The 15,389-nt window shown below is 39.9% G+C and overlaps 1 protein-coding gene across 3 annotated transcripts in view; it reads right to left on the reverse strand.

The window, feature by feature from the left end:
* The window catches only part of ZNF724 (zinc finger protein 724), a 53,810-nt gene that overhangs the window by 9,288 nt on the left and 29,133 nt on the right, over positions 1–15,389 (reverse strand). Inside the window, exons 2-3 of one of the 3 annotated variants that reach the window (XM_030913526.1) lie at positions 5,514–5,640; positions 4,592–4,687 (exon numbers count right to left, since the gene is read on the reverse strand). In XM_030913526.1, coding sequence (XP_030769386.1) covers positions 4,592–4,687; positions 5,514–5,640 — 223 coding nt within the window. Of the gene's footprint in view, positions 1–2,565; positions 2,619–4,591; positions 4,688–5,513; positions 5,641–15,389 lie in introns of those variants that run through there. The other 2 variants (XM_030913527.1, XM_030913528.1) reach the window with 2 other exon arrangements.

Genomic DNA, 15,389 nt, shown 5'->3' on the forward strand with positions numbered 1-15,389 from the left:
ATTGTACCAGCATTCACAAAAGGCAAAAGGCTGAAGTAACCCAGATGTCTCTTGATTCATAAACATAAAAAAGGTAACATATATACACAATGGAATTTTATTTAGCCTTAAAAAAATTGTGGCCGGGCATGGTGGCTCACGTCTATAATCACAGCACTTTGGGAGGCCAAGGAGGGCAGATCACTTGAGGTCAGGAGTTCAAGACCAGCCTGGCCAACATGATGAAGCTCCATCTCTACTAAAAATACAAATAACTAGCCAGGCCTGGTGGTGCATGTCTGTAATCCCAGCTACTTGGGAGGCTGAGGCAGGAGAATCACTTAAACCCAGGGGGTGGAGGTTGCGGTGAGCCGAGATCACACCACTGCACTCCAGCCTGGAAAACAGAGTGAGACTCCAACTCAAAAAAAAAAAAATCAAATTTAGAAGAAAATAATAGCCTTATATTGCTAAATTAAAAAGAAATATATATTTTTGCAGAATATAATTAAAGCCTCTGATATATATAAAACAAATATTTGGAAATAAATTATGTTTTTATTTAGATATAGGCTGAAGAAAGTGAGTGCAAATCCTGTAATTCCTCTTTGCCTGCAGCAAACAAATGTATAAGTAAACTATTTTAGTAAATATGGAGTGCCTACTAAGTATCTAATTTACTTCATGTATAACACTTAAATTGTGACATATTGTCCTAAATGTGTGAATCCAAAATTATGGACAAATTTGAAACACAAAATATAAAGAAAAATGAATAGAGTGACATTAGTTTGATGGAAAAATAAAAGGTGACATATTTTCTTACACCCTGAGAGCAAGAAAATTTGTCAGCCATCCCTAACAAAAATGCCTTTATGAGACAGCCAAGCATCATTCACACCTGTAATGACAACTACATGGTACACTGAGGTTGGAGAATTTCTTCAGGTCAAAAGTTCAAGACCAGCTTGGGGTATGCAGCAAGTCCTCATCTCCAAAATAAGTGCCTTTAAGGGGGCTTTAAAGGCTGGGCGCGGTGGTTCACGCCTGTAATTCCAGCACTTTAGAAGGCTGAGGCAGGTGGGTCACCTGAGGTCAGGAGTTTGAGACCAGCCTGGCCAACATGCTGAAACATTCTCTCTACTAAAAATACAAAAATCAGGCATGGTGGTGCATGCCTGTAATCCCAGCTACTTGGGAGGCTGAGATAGCAGAACTGAGTGAACCCGGCTGGGAGGCAGAGGTTGCAGTGAGCTGAGATCAGGCCACTGCACTTCATCCTGGGTGACAGAGATGAGACTCCGTCTCAAAAAAAAAAGAAAAGAAAAAAGTCCAGGCGTAGTGAGTGGCTCATGTCTGTAATCTCAGCACTTTGAGAGGTTGAGGTGAGTGGATCATCTGAGCTCAGGAGTTCAAGACCAGTCTGGCCAACATGGCGAAACTCCATCTCTACTAAAATACAAAAATTATCTGGGCATAGCTGGGCACGATGGCTCATGCCTGTAATCTCAACACTTTGGGAGGCTGAGGTGGGTGGATCACCTGAGGTCAGGAGTTCAAGACAGCCTGGCCAACATTGTGAAACCCCACCTCTACTAAAAATACAAAAATTAGCCAGGCATGGTGGCACATGCCTGTAATCCCAGCTACTCAGGAGACTGAGACAGCAGAATTGATTGAACCTGGCCGGGAGGCAGAGGTTGCAGTGAGCCGAGATCGGGCCACTGCACTCCAGTCTGGGTGACAGAGATGAGACTCCGTCTCAAAAAAAAAAAAAAACAAAAAACAAAAAACAAAAAAGGCCAGGCGCAGTGGCTCACGCCTGTCACCTCAGCACTTTCGGAGGCTGAGGTGGGTGGATCATCTGAGGTCAGGAGTTCGAGACCAGCCTGGCCAACATGACGAATCCCTATATCTACTAAAAATACAAAAATACAGGCACAGCCAGGCAGGATGGCTCGCACCCGTAATCCCAGCACTTTGGGAGGTCGAGGTGGGCAAATCACCTGAGGTCAGGAGTTCGAGACCAGCCCGACCAACACTGCGAAACCCCGTCTCTACTAAAAATACAAAAATTAGCCGGGTGTGGTGGCATGTGCATATAGTACCAGCTGCTTGGGAGGTGGAGGCAGGAGAATCGCTTGAACCTGGGAGGTGGAGGTTGCAGTGAGCCGAGATTGTGCCATTGCACTCCAGTCCGGGTAACACAGTGAGACTCCATGCCCCTCTTCCAAAAATAAAATTATCCGGGCATCGTGGCACATGCTTGTAATCCCAGCTACTTGAGGGCTGAGGGAGTAGTATCACCTGAACCTGGGAGGCGGAGGCTGCAGCGAGCTGAGATGGTGCCACTGCACTCCAGCCTGAGCAACACAGTGAGACTCCGTCTCAAAAGAAAAAAAAAAAAGAGAGAGAGTGAGCTTTGAGATCCAGGAAGGGAGTTATGAAACTGATAATGCCCAAGACTGAGGCGCATCCTTTTCAGAAGGCAGGCATTCATTCAGGTGGCAAACTATAGCACCTCTATTCCTGGCTACAGACCAAAGAGCCCACCCAACTTGGTCCCACTGAGAATATTAAATTTACCCTGTAACAATCTCATACTCCTCCTAGTCACAGTCTGGGAGAGGTCCTGCCCTTCCACAGGGCTGGAGGAAGATACCCATTTATAGTTATGCAGGCAGGTTTGCAAGACCTTAGCCTTTACTGTGGTCCCTGAAGCAGTTCCATGACTCAGTTCAAGGCCAGTTCTGCCTACATAGAAACCCACACAGTGACCTGGCAAAATCCTCTTTGATGCTCAGTGAAAGCCATACTCAATCACATCCTGATGTAATGCTTACCATATGCAGACATGACTTACAGAAACCTGCCTAGTGACTGCCCTACAGATCAAAGTCCTGAAGGATATTCAGCCTGTCCAAAAATAAAATGCAAATTACAACTACACAATCCCCTTGTAACAAGCCAACTAAAGTAAACCCTTGTGCAGACATACCAGCCTTGTGAGCAACCTACAACCCCTCTTCATTACAAACTCAGAGGGCATCCTATTATCTTGGGAGCCCAACAAAGATCTTTACCTCCTGAAACCAGTTGATAAAAACTTGAAGAGGTGTTTGTTTCTTGAAATTCACAGACACCAGTGCAAAACTATATTGTGCCCAGTGTCAATGCTTCTATTTTAAAATAGCACTGGAAGTATGCAGCAGAATAGTCAAAACAATTTTTTAAAGCCATTAAAATGGAAGACAAATAGGTAAAAAGTTGCTGTTTGTAGATCATAAAATCTCATATATAAAAAATCATACACAGTACATTTAAACATGTCTAAACTAATTAATATACTCAGTAAATTAGCAAAATATAAAATTAACATACATTTATAAGATAAACTTATACTTCCATAAATTTAAACTTCCATAAACTTAAACTATCTGATAAAATAAAGGAGGAAAACAATCTCATGGACAATAGCATTAAAATAATAAATTTCTTAGAACAAATTTAACCAACGATCTAAAAAACCTTTACAATAAATGATGTATCAATGGAGGAAATTAGAAAAGACACAAAGTTTAAAATATTTTGTGTGTATGGATTGAAAGAATAAATACTGTTAAAGTGACATATTATCCAAAGTGATCTACAGATTTAATAAACTCCCTATCAAAATCCCAGTATTTGTTTTCACAGTAATGAAAAATACAATCATAAAATTTACTTGAAACTTCAATAAGCTCTGAATAATGAAAGCAATCTTGAGGAAAAAGAACAAAGCAGGAGGACAACATACTTTATAATTGCAAACTATATTTCAAGACTATAGTAATAAAAACAGGATGGAATGTGCAGAAAAAAATGAACAAAAAGATGAAACAGAAACCACTATTCTCAACATATTTCAGACATGATGTAGAAAGAAAACTTTAAAAAATAGTTCAACATAGAGTTTCTTAAAATTTCACAGATATTTACGTGTCTGCCAAAACATTAAAAAAGCAGATTTTATAGTCTTGTATATGCCAAAAAGGGGACTTTGGCTCTCAATGAAAACTGGAAAGATAACTGAAGGGAAAGTATATTCCTTAGAAAAGTTAGAAGGATAAGACAAAAGATACCCCTATGTAAGAGAAAAAATAAAATAAAAAATAAACTTCAGGCTTCCCTGAAACTATTTTTCTTGGAGCACAACTCCCAAATTGTATTTCTTATTTTTATTCGTTTATATATTTATTTATTTATTTGAGATGGAGTTTCACTCTTGTTGTACAGGCTGGAGTGCAATGGCACGATCTCAGCTCACCACAACCTCTGCCTCCCGGGTTCAAGCGATTCTCCTGCCTCAGCCTCCCGAGTAGCTGGGACTACAGGCATGTGCAACCACACCCAGCTAATTTTGTACTTTTAGTAAAGACGGGGTTTTTCCATGTTGGTCAGCCTGGTCTCAAACACCCGACCTTAGGTAATTCGCCCGCCTTGGCCTCTCCAAGTGCTGGGATTACAGGCATGAGCCACTGCACCCGGCCCCAAATCGTATTTCAAAAACTGACTTTCTCCTTGACATTTGGACCTCTCATCTGTGTCATCTGTTATATTCACTATCACCTACCTGTGGGTTTGGCCACCATCTCATGTCTCTCCACATTCCAGGGTTCTTTGCCTTGCTCCAGACAGGTGATCAGGTCTGGCTTAGAGACAGCAATACCTGTTTTATTAAAAATAAATAACATGAATGCTGCTCATATTCTTCAAATAATGTGCTCAGTAAAGAGAGTGTAATTAATAGAATAGTAAATTAATTACAAAATACTAATTTAAAACAGAAATTTCTAAATATTTTGACTTTTTTAAATTTGTAGGTTCTTAATTTTACTACTTAGTATTACTGAATCAAAAACTGGAGATGACAATTAGATTTTAAGATATAGAAAACAATATTTTATGCCACTAAATTTCTGGAATTACCACTAATTTAGAGGGAAGGATATAGATCAGTTCAGGAATGTAAAAAGTCCAGATCAAAATGAAACATCTTGAATTTTTTTTTTCTACACTGACAAATCCCCAAGATTTTCTTTCTTTCTTTCTTTTTTTTTTTTTTTGAGATGGAGTCTTACTCTGCCACCGAGGCTCAAGTGCAGTGGTGCGATCTCGGCTCAATGCAACCTCTGCCTCCTGGGTTCAAGTGATTCTCCTGCTTCAGCCTCCCAAGTAGCTGGGACTACAGGTGTGCGCCACCACACCTGGCTAATTTTTGTATTTTTTTTAGTAGAGATGGGGTTTCACCATGTTGGCCAGGCTGGTCTTGAACTCCTGACCTCAGGTGATCCAAAGTCCTGCCTTGGCCTCCCAAAGTGCTAGGATTACAGGCATGAGCCACTGCGGTTGGCCCCCAAGACTTTCTTAGAAATAGAGATCTGATACTCATTTATACAAAGATCAATTACCAAAAAACATTCTACAAAAAAAAAAAAAAAAAGAAGTGAAATCTTTAGGGTATATTAGGAATTGTATATTGAAGTTATTCTCACCCAGGAAGACCAGGTTTCTGTAGTTCTCTAACATTACGTTCCTATATAAATTCTGCTGTGCAGTGTCCAGGCATTGCCACTCCTCCACAGAGAATTCTATGGCCACATCCATAAATGTCAATGGTCCCTGAAAAGTATACACACACATATTTACCAAGTGGCCATGGGCAAAATTTTTAATTTGACTCAAGTTGAAATGAATAACTAAAGAGTTCTGACTTATAAAAGTGAATGAAATTACCCAAATGAAGTAATTTTAAAGACAGAAATATTCTCTGATGTATTCTCTAACTCTGAGAAAAGACTAGAATAAGATCTACAACATCAATTTATATATGATACTTTTCTGGATAATAAAATATAAAATTAAGGGCAAGAACACAAGCATGTACATTCTGGAGTGCTATATTCACATTATACATAATGAGTTCTGTTGAGATGAAAGATATGTTGAGTTACAAGGTATATTTCAAATTTTAATGTGTACAATAAACTGGAAATCTTGTTATGCTTTTTTTTTTTTTGCAGAAGATCTGGAATAAAGTCTGAGTTGCTGAATTTTTAATAAGCTCACAAGAAATGCCAATGATTTTGCCCCAAAGAAAAATATTTTATCAAACATCCAATAAGTGAAATAACCTGTTTTTTCCCCCCGGTTTTCATAGCTTATAAGAGAGAGATGACAGTCTTCATTTTCCAAAGACAAATATATGGAAAGAAACCTTAAGAAAGAAGAGCAGCTGCCAGCTTACATTTGATAATTTATACCAATCAGCTGCATAAAGATACTTAATAACGAAGAAAAAAATAACACTACAGTGAAAAAATCTGTCAGAGAGCTCTTTACCGAGTGAATCATTAGCATCAACTGCACTAGGACAAATTTTCATGATGTTCTAAAACACTCAGAAGGACACAGCATCACTGCTGAAATATTGTTTCCAATAAGTAAATTATAGTCTAAATTCAACCATGTGGAAACAACAGTTTTATGCAAATTTCAAGATACAGGTATCTTCTATCTTGATACAGGATATCTCAAAATATAGGAATCTTCTATTCAAGATCTTCTATGTTCTGTAATGTTTAATAGTGATTTTAAGTAATCTTTCTTTAGCACCCTCGAGAACAGGTATCGCCTGATAATATTTTTTCAGAACTTTCTGGGTAATAAATGCCATCCTGTTTAAATAAGCATTTTCTAAATTCTGTTCTGCATAGGGCTAATAGCAAACACAAATGGAACTTCAACATTACATGTTCTCCACCTTTACTAACGATCCCAGCTTTTCCCCAATAGTAATCTTTGAGTATCCACACTTTACCATGTTCAACAGCCACAAAAAGAACACTTTTAATACTGCAGATCATGAATTAATGGTGAGAATTTTGCAAGGCATATAAAAAGGCATAATTTAAAAAATTCATAAAAGACTCTGATATATAGGAAAGAAATATTTTTCAGAGACCCTTGATTATCACAAGAATTTTTAAAAGTAGTTAAAACAAACTCATTAGAGAGAAAAAAACACAACTATGGAAGGCAAGGTTTGCAAGTACTAAACACATAGCATTCCAGGAGGCAGAGCGGACACAGCTCTTGATTTGAGACATGTTTAGCTGAAAAAAAAGTGCCACTTTTTCCTCTATCTCCTCCTTCTCTGGGATTTATTTTCAGATGAGATTTTCTGGACTAATTACACCTGCATCTTGAGAACATTCCACCTGTTTCCATGCTATGACCACACCCACAGGCAGAAGGACCAAGATCCTCAGAAAAAGTCCACCCATTTCTGGGTGAATCTTCAGAAAAGATTCAGAAACAATGAAGTGAAAAATAGAAGTTTCTCCTTTCCTGTCCTTAGGTACCCTCCTCACCACAGACACCAGCAATTTCTGCTACAATAATGGTAATATGAGCCATGCTGCCCTGTCTTTACTAAACCCAAACAGAACAGGCCCTGTGACCATCCTTCAGTGGAAAAGTAAAACATAACTCACATGAATGTATCTTGAACCCCTCCCTCATAGTTGATTCTGGCCTTACCTTAGAGTCACATGAGGAACTTAATTAAAACAACATAAACATGTCCACACAAAACAATAAACAGAACCTGTGAAGAGGGCACAAGTAAAGGGATTTCTAATAATTACACATGTAATCTGAGTGTCTACACCTAAGTAATCCACATTACTTAGAATGGCAAAAATGTCAATTAACTTTTGCACCAACCTAATAGAAGTTCATCCGGCTGATAACCATTTAGCTAAGCATTGCCTTGCAATGTTTTTTTTTTTTTTTTTTTTAAGACGGTGTTTTGCTGTTGTCACCCAGGCTGGAGTGCAATGGCGCAATCTTTGCTCATCGCAACCTCCAGCTCCTGGGTTCAAGAGATTCTTCGGCCTCAGCCTCCCAAGTTAGCTAAGATTACAGGCACCTGCCACCATGCCCGGCTAATTTTTGTACTTTTAGTAGAGATGGGGTTTTACCATGTTGGACAGGCTGCTCTCGAACTCCTGACTTCAGGTGATCCACCCACCTCGGTCTCCCAAAATGCTGGAATACAGGCATGAGCCACCATGCCCAGTTGTCTTGTAATATTTAATAAGCATATAAATCACTTGGTAACTTTGGACCTTCCCTATGTAATTTGATTCTGTAGGTTTACAAAGGGTTCATGAATGTGTGTTTTAAATAAGTCCCCAGTCAATGCTGATGTTGTTTCTTCTAGGCTCATCATTAGAATTAGTTAGAGAAGCAGGCACTGTCCCTTACACTCAGCACTCTTGTCACAACACAAATACTTCTGGCACAAATGAAGACAACTAATCTCCATCTTTAAGTATCATACTCTTTGCTGGTTCTGTAAAGTTTACAGAGGCAAAAGAAAGTAGCAACGCCTGTGCTCAAGAGTATGTCACAGAGCACTATGCTTGGAATAACACATTATGTGATTTAATTCTCATAACAAACTGGGAGTTAGCACAGATGTTTAATAATTCCCAGGATTTAGATTAAGGACTCAGCATTGTTATTTCATCTTTCGTTTCTCTGTCCTTGGTTTTTAAAAAAATGTACAGAATACTAAATATTGACAGATGAGAGAGATACAGAAAGAATTTAATGTAGTTTAAAGAAATTTTTATTGTGTTCATATTTACTTCTTTGTGACTTGTGGAGCAACTACTGGATCTGCAGGAATAGAAAACAAATTGCTAAACAAAATGTCTCTTCAAGTATTGGTTTAACAGAAAATTTAAAAATTAAGATGCTAAAATACATACTTTATTTTTCCAATTTTATCTGCTTTCGCGTTTCAGAAAATTGTGAGCACCAGCTCTAAAAAATGTAACAGATTCACCAGTCAAAACTTCCAATCAGTCAGTTCTGTGAGGCCAGACTTCAAGGTGGGGCCAGACAAAATAAGAGGTAAAATGGCTGACTGCTACCCTGTGAAGTTTGTAGAAATCTGAAGTGACTGGAAGCCTGAGAGGAAAAGCCCCCTCTAGAGTAAAGTTTGGCTGGAACCGTATGTGTTTATATTATGTCTAGTAATTCTAGACAATGTTTGGAAAATATAATTAAAAGAAAAAATTTCTCCAGCCCTAGAGAAACTCCAAAATGATAGAACAGAAAGTAAACTATTTCATTACACAATTAAACCAGAATGTGACATGCATCACAGTCAATCTTCTTAAGAGATTGCAGGCCGGGCGCGGTGGCTCAAGCCTGTAATCCCAGCACTTTGGGAGGCCGAGACGGGCGGATCACGAGGTCAGGAGTTCAAGACCATCCTGGCTAACACGGTGAAACCCCGTCTCTACTAAAAAATACAAAAAGCTGGCCGGGCGCGGTGGCTCAAGCCTGTAATCCCAGCACTTTGGGAGGCCGAGACGGGCGGATCACGAGGTCAGGAGATCGAGACCATCCTGGCTAATACGGTGAAACCCCGTCTCTACTAAAAAATACAAAAAACTAGCCGGGCGACGAGGCGGGCGCCTGTAGTCCCAGCTACTCGGGAGGCTGAGACAGGAGAATGGCGTGAACCCGGGAGGCGGAGCTTGCAGTGAGCTGAGAGCCGGCCACTGCACTCCAGCCTGGGCGGCAGAGCAAGACTCCGTCTCAAAAAAAAAAAAAAAAAAAAAAAAAAAAAAAAAAAAAAAAAAAAAAAAATACAAAAAGCTAGCCAGGCGAGGTGGCTGGCGCCTGTAGTCCCAGCTACTCGGGAGGCTGAGGCAGGAGAATGGCGTAAACCCGGGAGGCGAAGCTTGCAGTGAGCTGAGATCCGGTCACTGCACTCCAGCCTGGGCGACAGAGCGAGACTCCGTCTCAAAAAAAAAAAAAAAAAAGAGATTGCAAAGACAAAAAGACACTCCCATAATTAGTCCACAAGTAAAAGAATTCACAGCACCATGTAATACATGGTTCATCCTAAATTCACCTGGTAATGGGGGAGGCGATCCGTGTATGCTAATTGTTTATATTCAATGACAAAATTAACTTTTCACATCCTCATGACAGGAGGTAATTTTGCAATTTACTAGACTCTGCTTGCCCTTTTCTGACAGCCAGTGTCCTCTCTTGACTCCTACCACAGGGCTCATAGCTGGCAGCTCACATCTTACATGAACCCCAACTGCCAGAGCAGCACTCCAGTCCCACATCAGGTAACGAAGCCTGAGCTGCAGGAGAGCCTTCAGCCCTCCTAGGTAAAATTGCACCTTCATGATAATGGGAATGGGAGCATTGTTTCAGCTTCAGTTTCTATTTATAATGGTGACATGAAAAAAAAATACTGCTGGATTTTCAGCATGAGTCCACATAAAGAGTTCTCCCTTTGACAGCCCACCTCATTCACAGACACCATGGGATAGTAATAGGGCTTCTGAAACAGACACCCAAAGCACTGGAGAGAAAAATCGCTCTTCATCTTAGCCAAATTATACTGAGAGTACAAAAGAAGAGCCATCTTTAAAAAAAAAAACTCAGATTAGATATAAGATTGATCATGTTGGCCAGAAAATGTTCCCCTAAAATAAACATCTCTCTAAACACCCAAACTGCACAGCCACTCTCAGCATGATAAGCATGAGTATTATGAAGAAAGGGGACATATCCTCAGCAAAATTTTATAAAATTTCTCTTTTATCTCTGCTGCTCTCTTATCTCCTAGCCATTAAATGGGGGATTTATATTGGAATACATCTGACAATTTCCAACAGCACTTTTTAGTTTTAATTTTTTTTTTTGAGACAGAGTCTTGCTCTCTCACATACGCTGGAGTGTAGTGGCGTGACCTCAGCTCACTGCAACCTCCGCCTTCCAAGTTGAAGCAATTCTCCTTCCTCAGTCTCCTGAGTAGCTAGAATTATAGGCGCCCACCACCACCCTCCGCTAATTTTTGTATTTTTAGTAGAGACAGGGTTTCACCATGTTAGCCAGGCTGGTCTCAAACTCCTGACCTCAAGTGATCTGTCTGCCTTGGCCTCCCAAAGTGCTAGGATTAAAGAAGTGAGCCACCTCACCCAGTCTTCACCAACACTTTTTGATGAAGAATTGGAATCTGACTTTGTTTATGTAGTAAAATATATTTGAGCTTACAACATAGCTAACTGAAAAGCTACTACATTTCTTGCATGGTCACATTACCCATCACGTTTATTTGTACTGTAATAGCAGTATTCAAGTTTAGTAAAATAAAAGACACTGAAATCATGCTTACCTACATCTATTGGGTAAATTAATATGCATGTCAGGCTAATATCTACCACAACAATTTTGTAGTGAATTTTTTTGGATATTAGACATAAACATCTAAGCATAAATAATTTTAATGTACCAGTAATAATGTAGAATTTTTAAAAATTTTCTGTAACCATAATTTAGTTAAAATACTTTATATTTCAAAAGTATGACTAATATTAAAATGACTAAGACATTCATCCTAAATATTGTGGTCTTATATTCATACTATTGTAGAAAATACCACACAATTTAGGACGGGCACAGTGGCTCATGCCCGTAACCCTAGCTACTCAGGAGGCTGAGGTGGGAGAATCGTTTGAACCCAGGAGGTGGACATTGCAGTGAGCTGAGATCATGCCACTGCACTCCAGCATGGGCAAGAGAGCAAGACTCCGTCTAAAAAAAAAAAAAAGAAAGAAAGAAAATACTGTATAATTCATATGAAGGCAAGTTGTCTACAAACACTACACATAACCATGCTAATTGTTTTGAAGTAGTAAATAGGAACCAAAGCATAACCACTGACTCCACTGTTGAGTTTATACACAGAACTGTTCTTTCTTTTGCAGTGTAAGTACTTCAGCCTGCAAATATTGGATAATTACCTTGGATAATCAGTTTTTTTGTCAAAGAAACTTCCTCAGCATCTTTTAGTCTTTATCATTCTGTATTGGTAAGTTTAATCCTATCTTTGTGCTCCACTTTTTGTGTGCTCTTAAAATAAGTTTCTAAACAAATCTGTATCTACTTTAAGAGACTGAAAAAAAAAACACAACTTTGGGGTCTGGCGCGGTGGCTCACGCCTGTAATCCCAGCACTTTGGGAGGTCGAGGTGGGCGGATCACAAGGTCAGGAGATCGAGACCATCCTGGCTAACATGGTGAAGTCCCATCTCTACTAAAAATAAAAAATTAGCCAGGCGTGGTGGCGGGCGCCTGTAGTCCCAGTTACTCCGGAGGCTGAGGCAGGAGAATGGTGTGGACGTGGGAAGCGGAGGTTGCAGTGAGACGAGATCACGCCGTTGCACTCCAGCCTGGGCGACGAGCAAGACTCCGCCTTAAAAAAAAAAAAAAAAAAAAAAAAAACTTTGCCAAAGCAAAAACACTGCAATGGTTCTGTGGTCCTAGATACCTAGATAGACAATCCTGAGACAGAAAGAATGACAAAAGGTTTCTTTAGCTGTAAATATGATTTACGTGTATTTCAAAAAGCAGAGAATATCTACATATAATCAAAATGCTTCAATAAAGAGAGATGAACAAAATATCCTCCCTTATTATGAGGTAAGAAAATAAAGACTAATATACATTAGTAGTAATTATTAATATTATTAATGATTAATAATAAATTAATAAAATATAGAAATATAAATTTCTAATTTATATTTTCTCCCATAACAGCCAAATCTCGACCAGGCACGGTAGCTCATGCCTTTAATCCCTGCACTTTACGAGGCCGAGGTGGTTAGATCACTTGAGGTCAGGAGACCAGCCTGGCCATCACGGTGAAGCCCTGTTTCTACTAAAAATACAAAATTAGCCAGGTGTGGTGGTGTGCACCTGTAATCCCAGCCACTAAGGAGGCTGAGGCAGGAGAATCGCTTGAACCCAGGAGGCAGAGGTTGCAGTGAGCTGAGATCGTGCCACTGCACTCCAGCCTGGGCGTCAGAGTGGCGTTTGAGACTCCATCTCAAACCAAAAACAAAAACAGCTAAATCTCTGGACAGGTTCTTGATCTCTTGGACATCTGAATTTCAGTAGACTCTAGGTTTAGGCATCTAAGGAGCAGCCTTGGGCACACTAAAGAAAAAAGCAGAAGACAGAAAGGTGTTCTAAAAAAATCCATGAATGCATATGAATAATTAGAGACCTATGAAGAGAGTTGGATTCTGACACCATAATAGTGGGAGACTACAACACCCCACAGACACTATTAGTCAGATCACTGGAGCAAAAAAATAACAAAGATATCAGGACCTAAACTCAACATTTGACCAAATAGTCCTAACTGGCACCTATAGAACTGTTCAACTGAAATCAACACAGTATACATTCTTCTCATCACCACATGTCACATACTCACATACAAAATTGACCACACAATCAGAAATAAAACAGTCCTCAGCAAATTCAATTTTCCCAAAGTCATACCAAACACACACTTAGGCCACAGCTTGGCAAAAATATCACTGAATACAAAGAAAACCACTTCAAATTATACAATTACATGAACAATTTAAAAACGTTCACTTGAATGACTTTTGGATAAATAATAAAATTAAGCAGAAATCAGTAAGTTCTTTGAAACAAATAAGAACAAAGATACACAAACCAGAATCGCTACAACACAGCCAAGGCAGTGTTAAGAAGGAAATTTATAGCACTAACTACTCACATCAAAAACTCAGAAATCAATTTAAATACCTAACATCATAAATAAATGAATGAGGCCGGGTACGGTGGCTCACTCTTGTAATCCCAACACTTTGGGAGGCCAAGAAAGGCGAATCACTTGAGTTCAAGACCAGCCTGGGAGGTAAAACCTTGTCTCTACTAAAAATACAAAAATTAGACAGGCATGGTGGCACTCGCCTGTCATCTCAGCTACTCAGGAGGCTGAGGCAGGAGAATCCCTTGAACCCGGGAGGCAGAGGTTGCTGCGAGCCAAGATTGTGCCATTGCACTCCAGGCTAGGCAACACAGCAAGACTGTTTCAATCAATCAATCAAGCAAGCAAGCAAGAGAAAACCAACTCCCAAGCTAGCAGCAGACAAGAAATAACCAAAATTAGATCTGAACTGAAGGAGATTTAGATATGAAAAGTCATAGAAAATATCAAGTAATCCAGGAGCTAAATCTTTGAAAAAAAATTAAGAAGATAAACCACTAGCAAGATTAGTGAAGAATAGAAGATCCAAATAAGCACAATTAAAAATGACGACAGAGGGTCAGGTGCCTTGGCTCACACCTGTAATCCTAGCACTTTGGAAGGCCAAGGCAGGTGGATCACCTGAGGTAAGGAGTTCGAGACCAACCAGCCTGGCCAACAGGTTGAAACCCCATCTCTACTAAAAATACAAAGATTACCCAGGCGAGGTGGCACACGCCTGTAGTCCCAGCTACTTTGGAGGCTGAGGCAGGAGAATTACTTGAACCCGGGAGGCAGAGGTTGCCTGGGTGAGAGAGAGAGACTCTGTCTCAAAAAAAAAAAAAAAAAAAAAAGAGAAGGACAAACCCAAAAAGGATGAAAACTGAGAATGGCACTAAGGCCCAGAGTTTTGGTCACACTCTGACCAAAAAGGGAAACAATTTTAAACAAAATTATTGGAGGACATTATTCTGGACTGAGCTTGTGCACTAGGTTCAAACAGACAAACCTAACCAAAATGGTGTCACTCATGCTTAAATGTGACATAATGGAACTGAACATTTAAGGAAAGAGGTAGATCCTAAAACAGACCAGGTTTTTTCTGTCTTTTGTGTGGGGAAAAGAAAGATCAGACTGTTACTGTGTCTATGTAGAAAGAAGTAGACATAAGAGACTCCATGTGTTTTGTACTAAGAGAAATTCTTTTGTCTTGAGATGTTGTTAATCTGTAACCTTAGCCTTAACCTTGTACCCCCAGAGACATGTGCTGTGCTGACTTAAGGTCTAATGGATTTAGGGCTGTGCAGGATGTGCTTTGTTAAAAAAGTGCTTGAAGGCAGTATGCTTGTTAAAAGTCATCGTTGTTCTCTAATCTCAAGTACCTAGGGACACAACACACTGCGGAAGGCTACAGGGACCTTTGCCTAGGAAAGCCAGGTATTGTCCAAGGTTTTTCCCTATGTGATAGCCTGAGATATGGCCTCGTGGGAAGGGAAAGACCTGACCATCCCCCTGGCCTGACGTCCCCCGGCCTGACACCCGTAAAGAGTCTGTGCTGAGGAGGATTAGTAAAAGAGGAAGGCCTCTTTGCAGTTGAGATAAGAGGAAGGCATCTGTCTTCTGCTTGTCCCTGGGAATAGAATGTCTTGGTGTAAAACCCAATTGTATGTTCTATTCACTGAGACAGGAGAAACTGTCTTAGGGCTGGAGGTGAGACAAGCTGGCAGCAATCCTGCTCTTTATTCTAAGGTTGGAGGTGAGAC

This window comes from Rhinopithecus roxellana, chromosome 12 (genome assembly GCF_007565055.1).
Source record: "Rhinopithecus roxellana isolate Shanxi Qingling chromosome 12, ASM756505v1, whole genome shotgun sequence".
NCBI lineage: Eukaryota > Metazoa > Chordata > Mammalia > Primates > Cercopithecidae > Rhinopithecus > Rhinopithecus roxellana.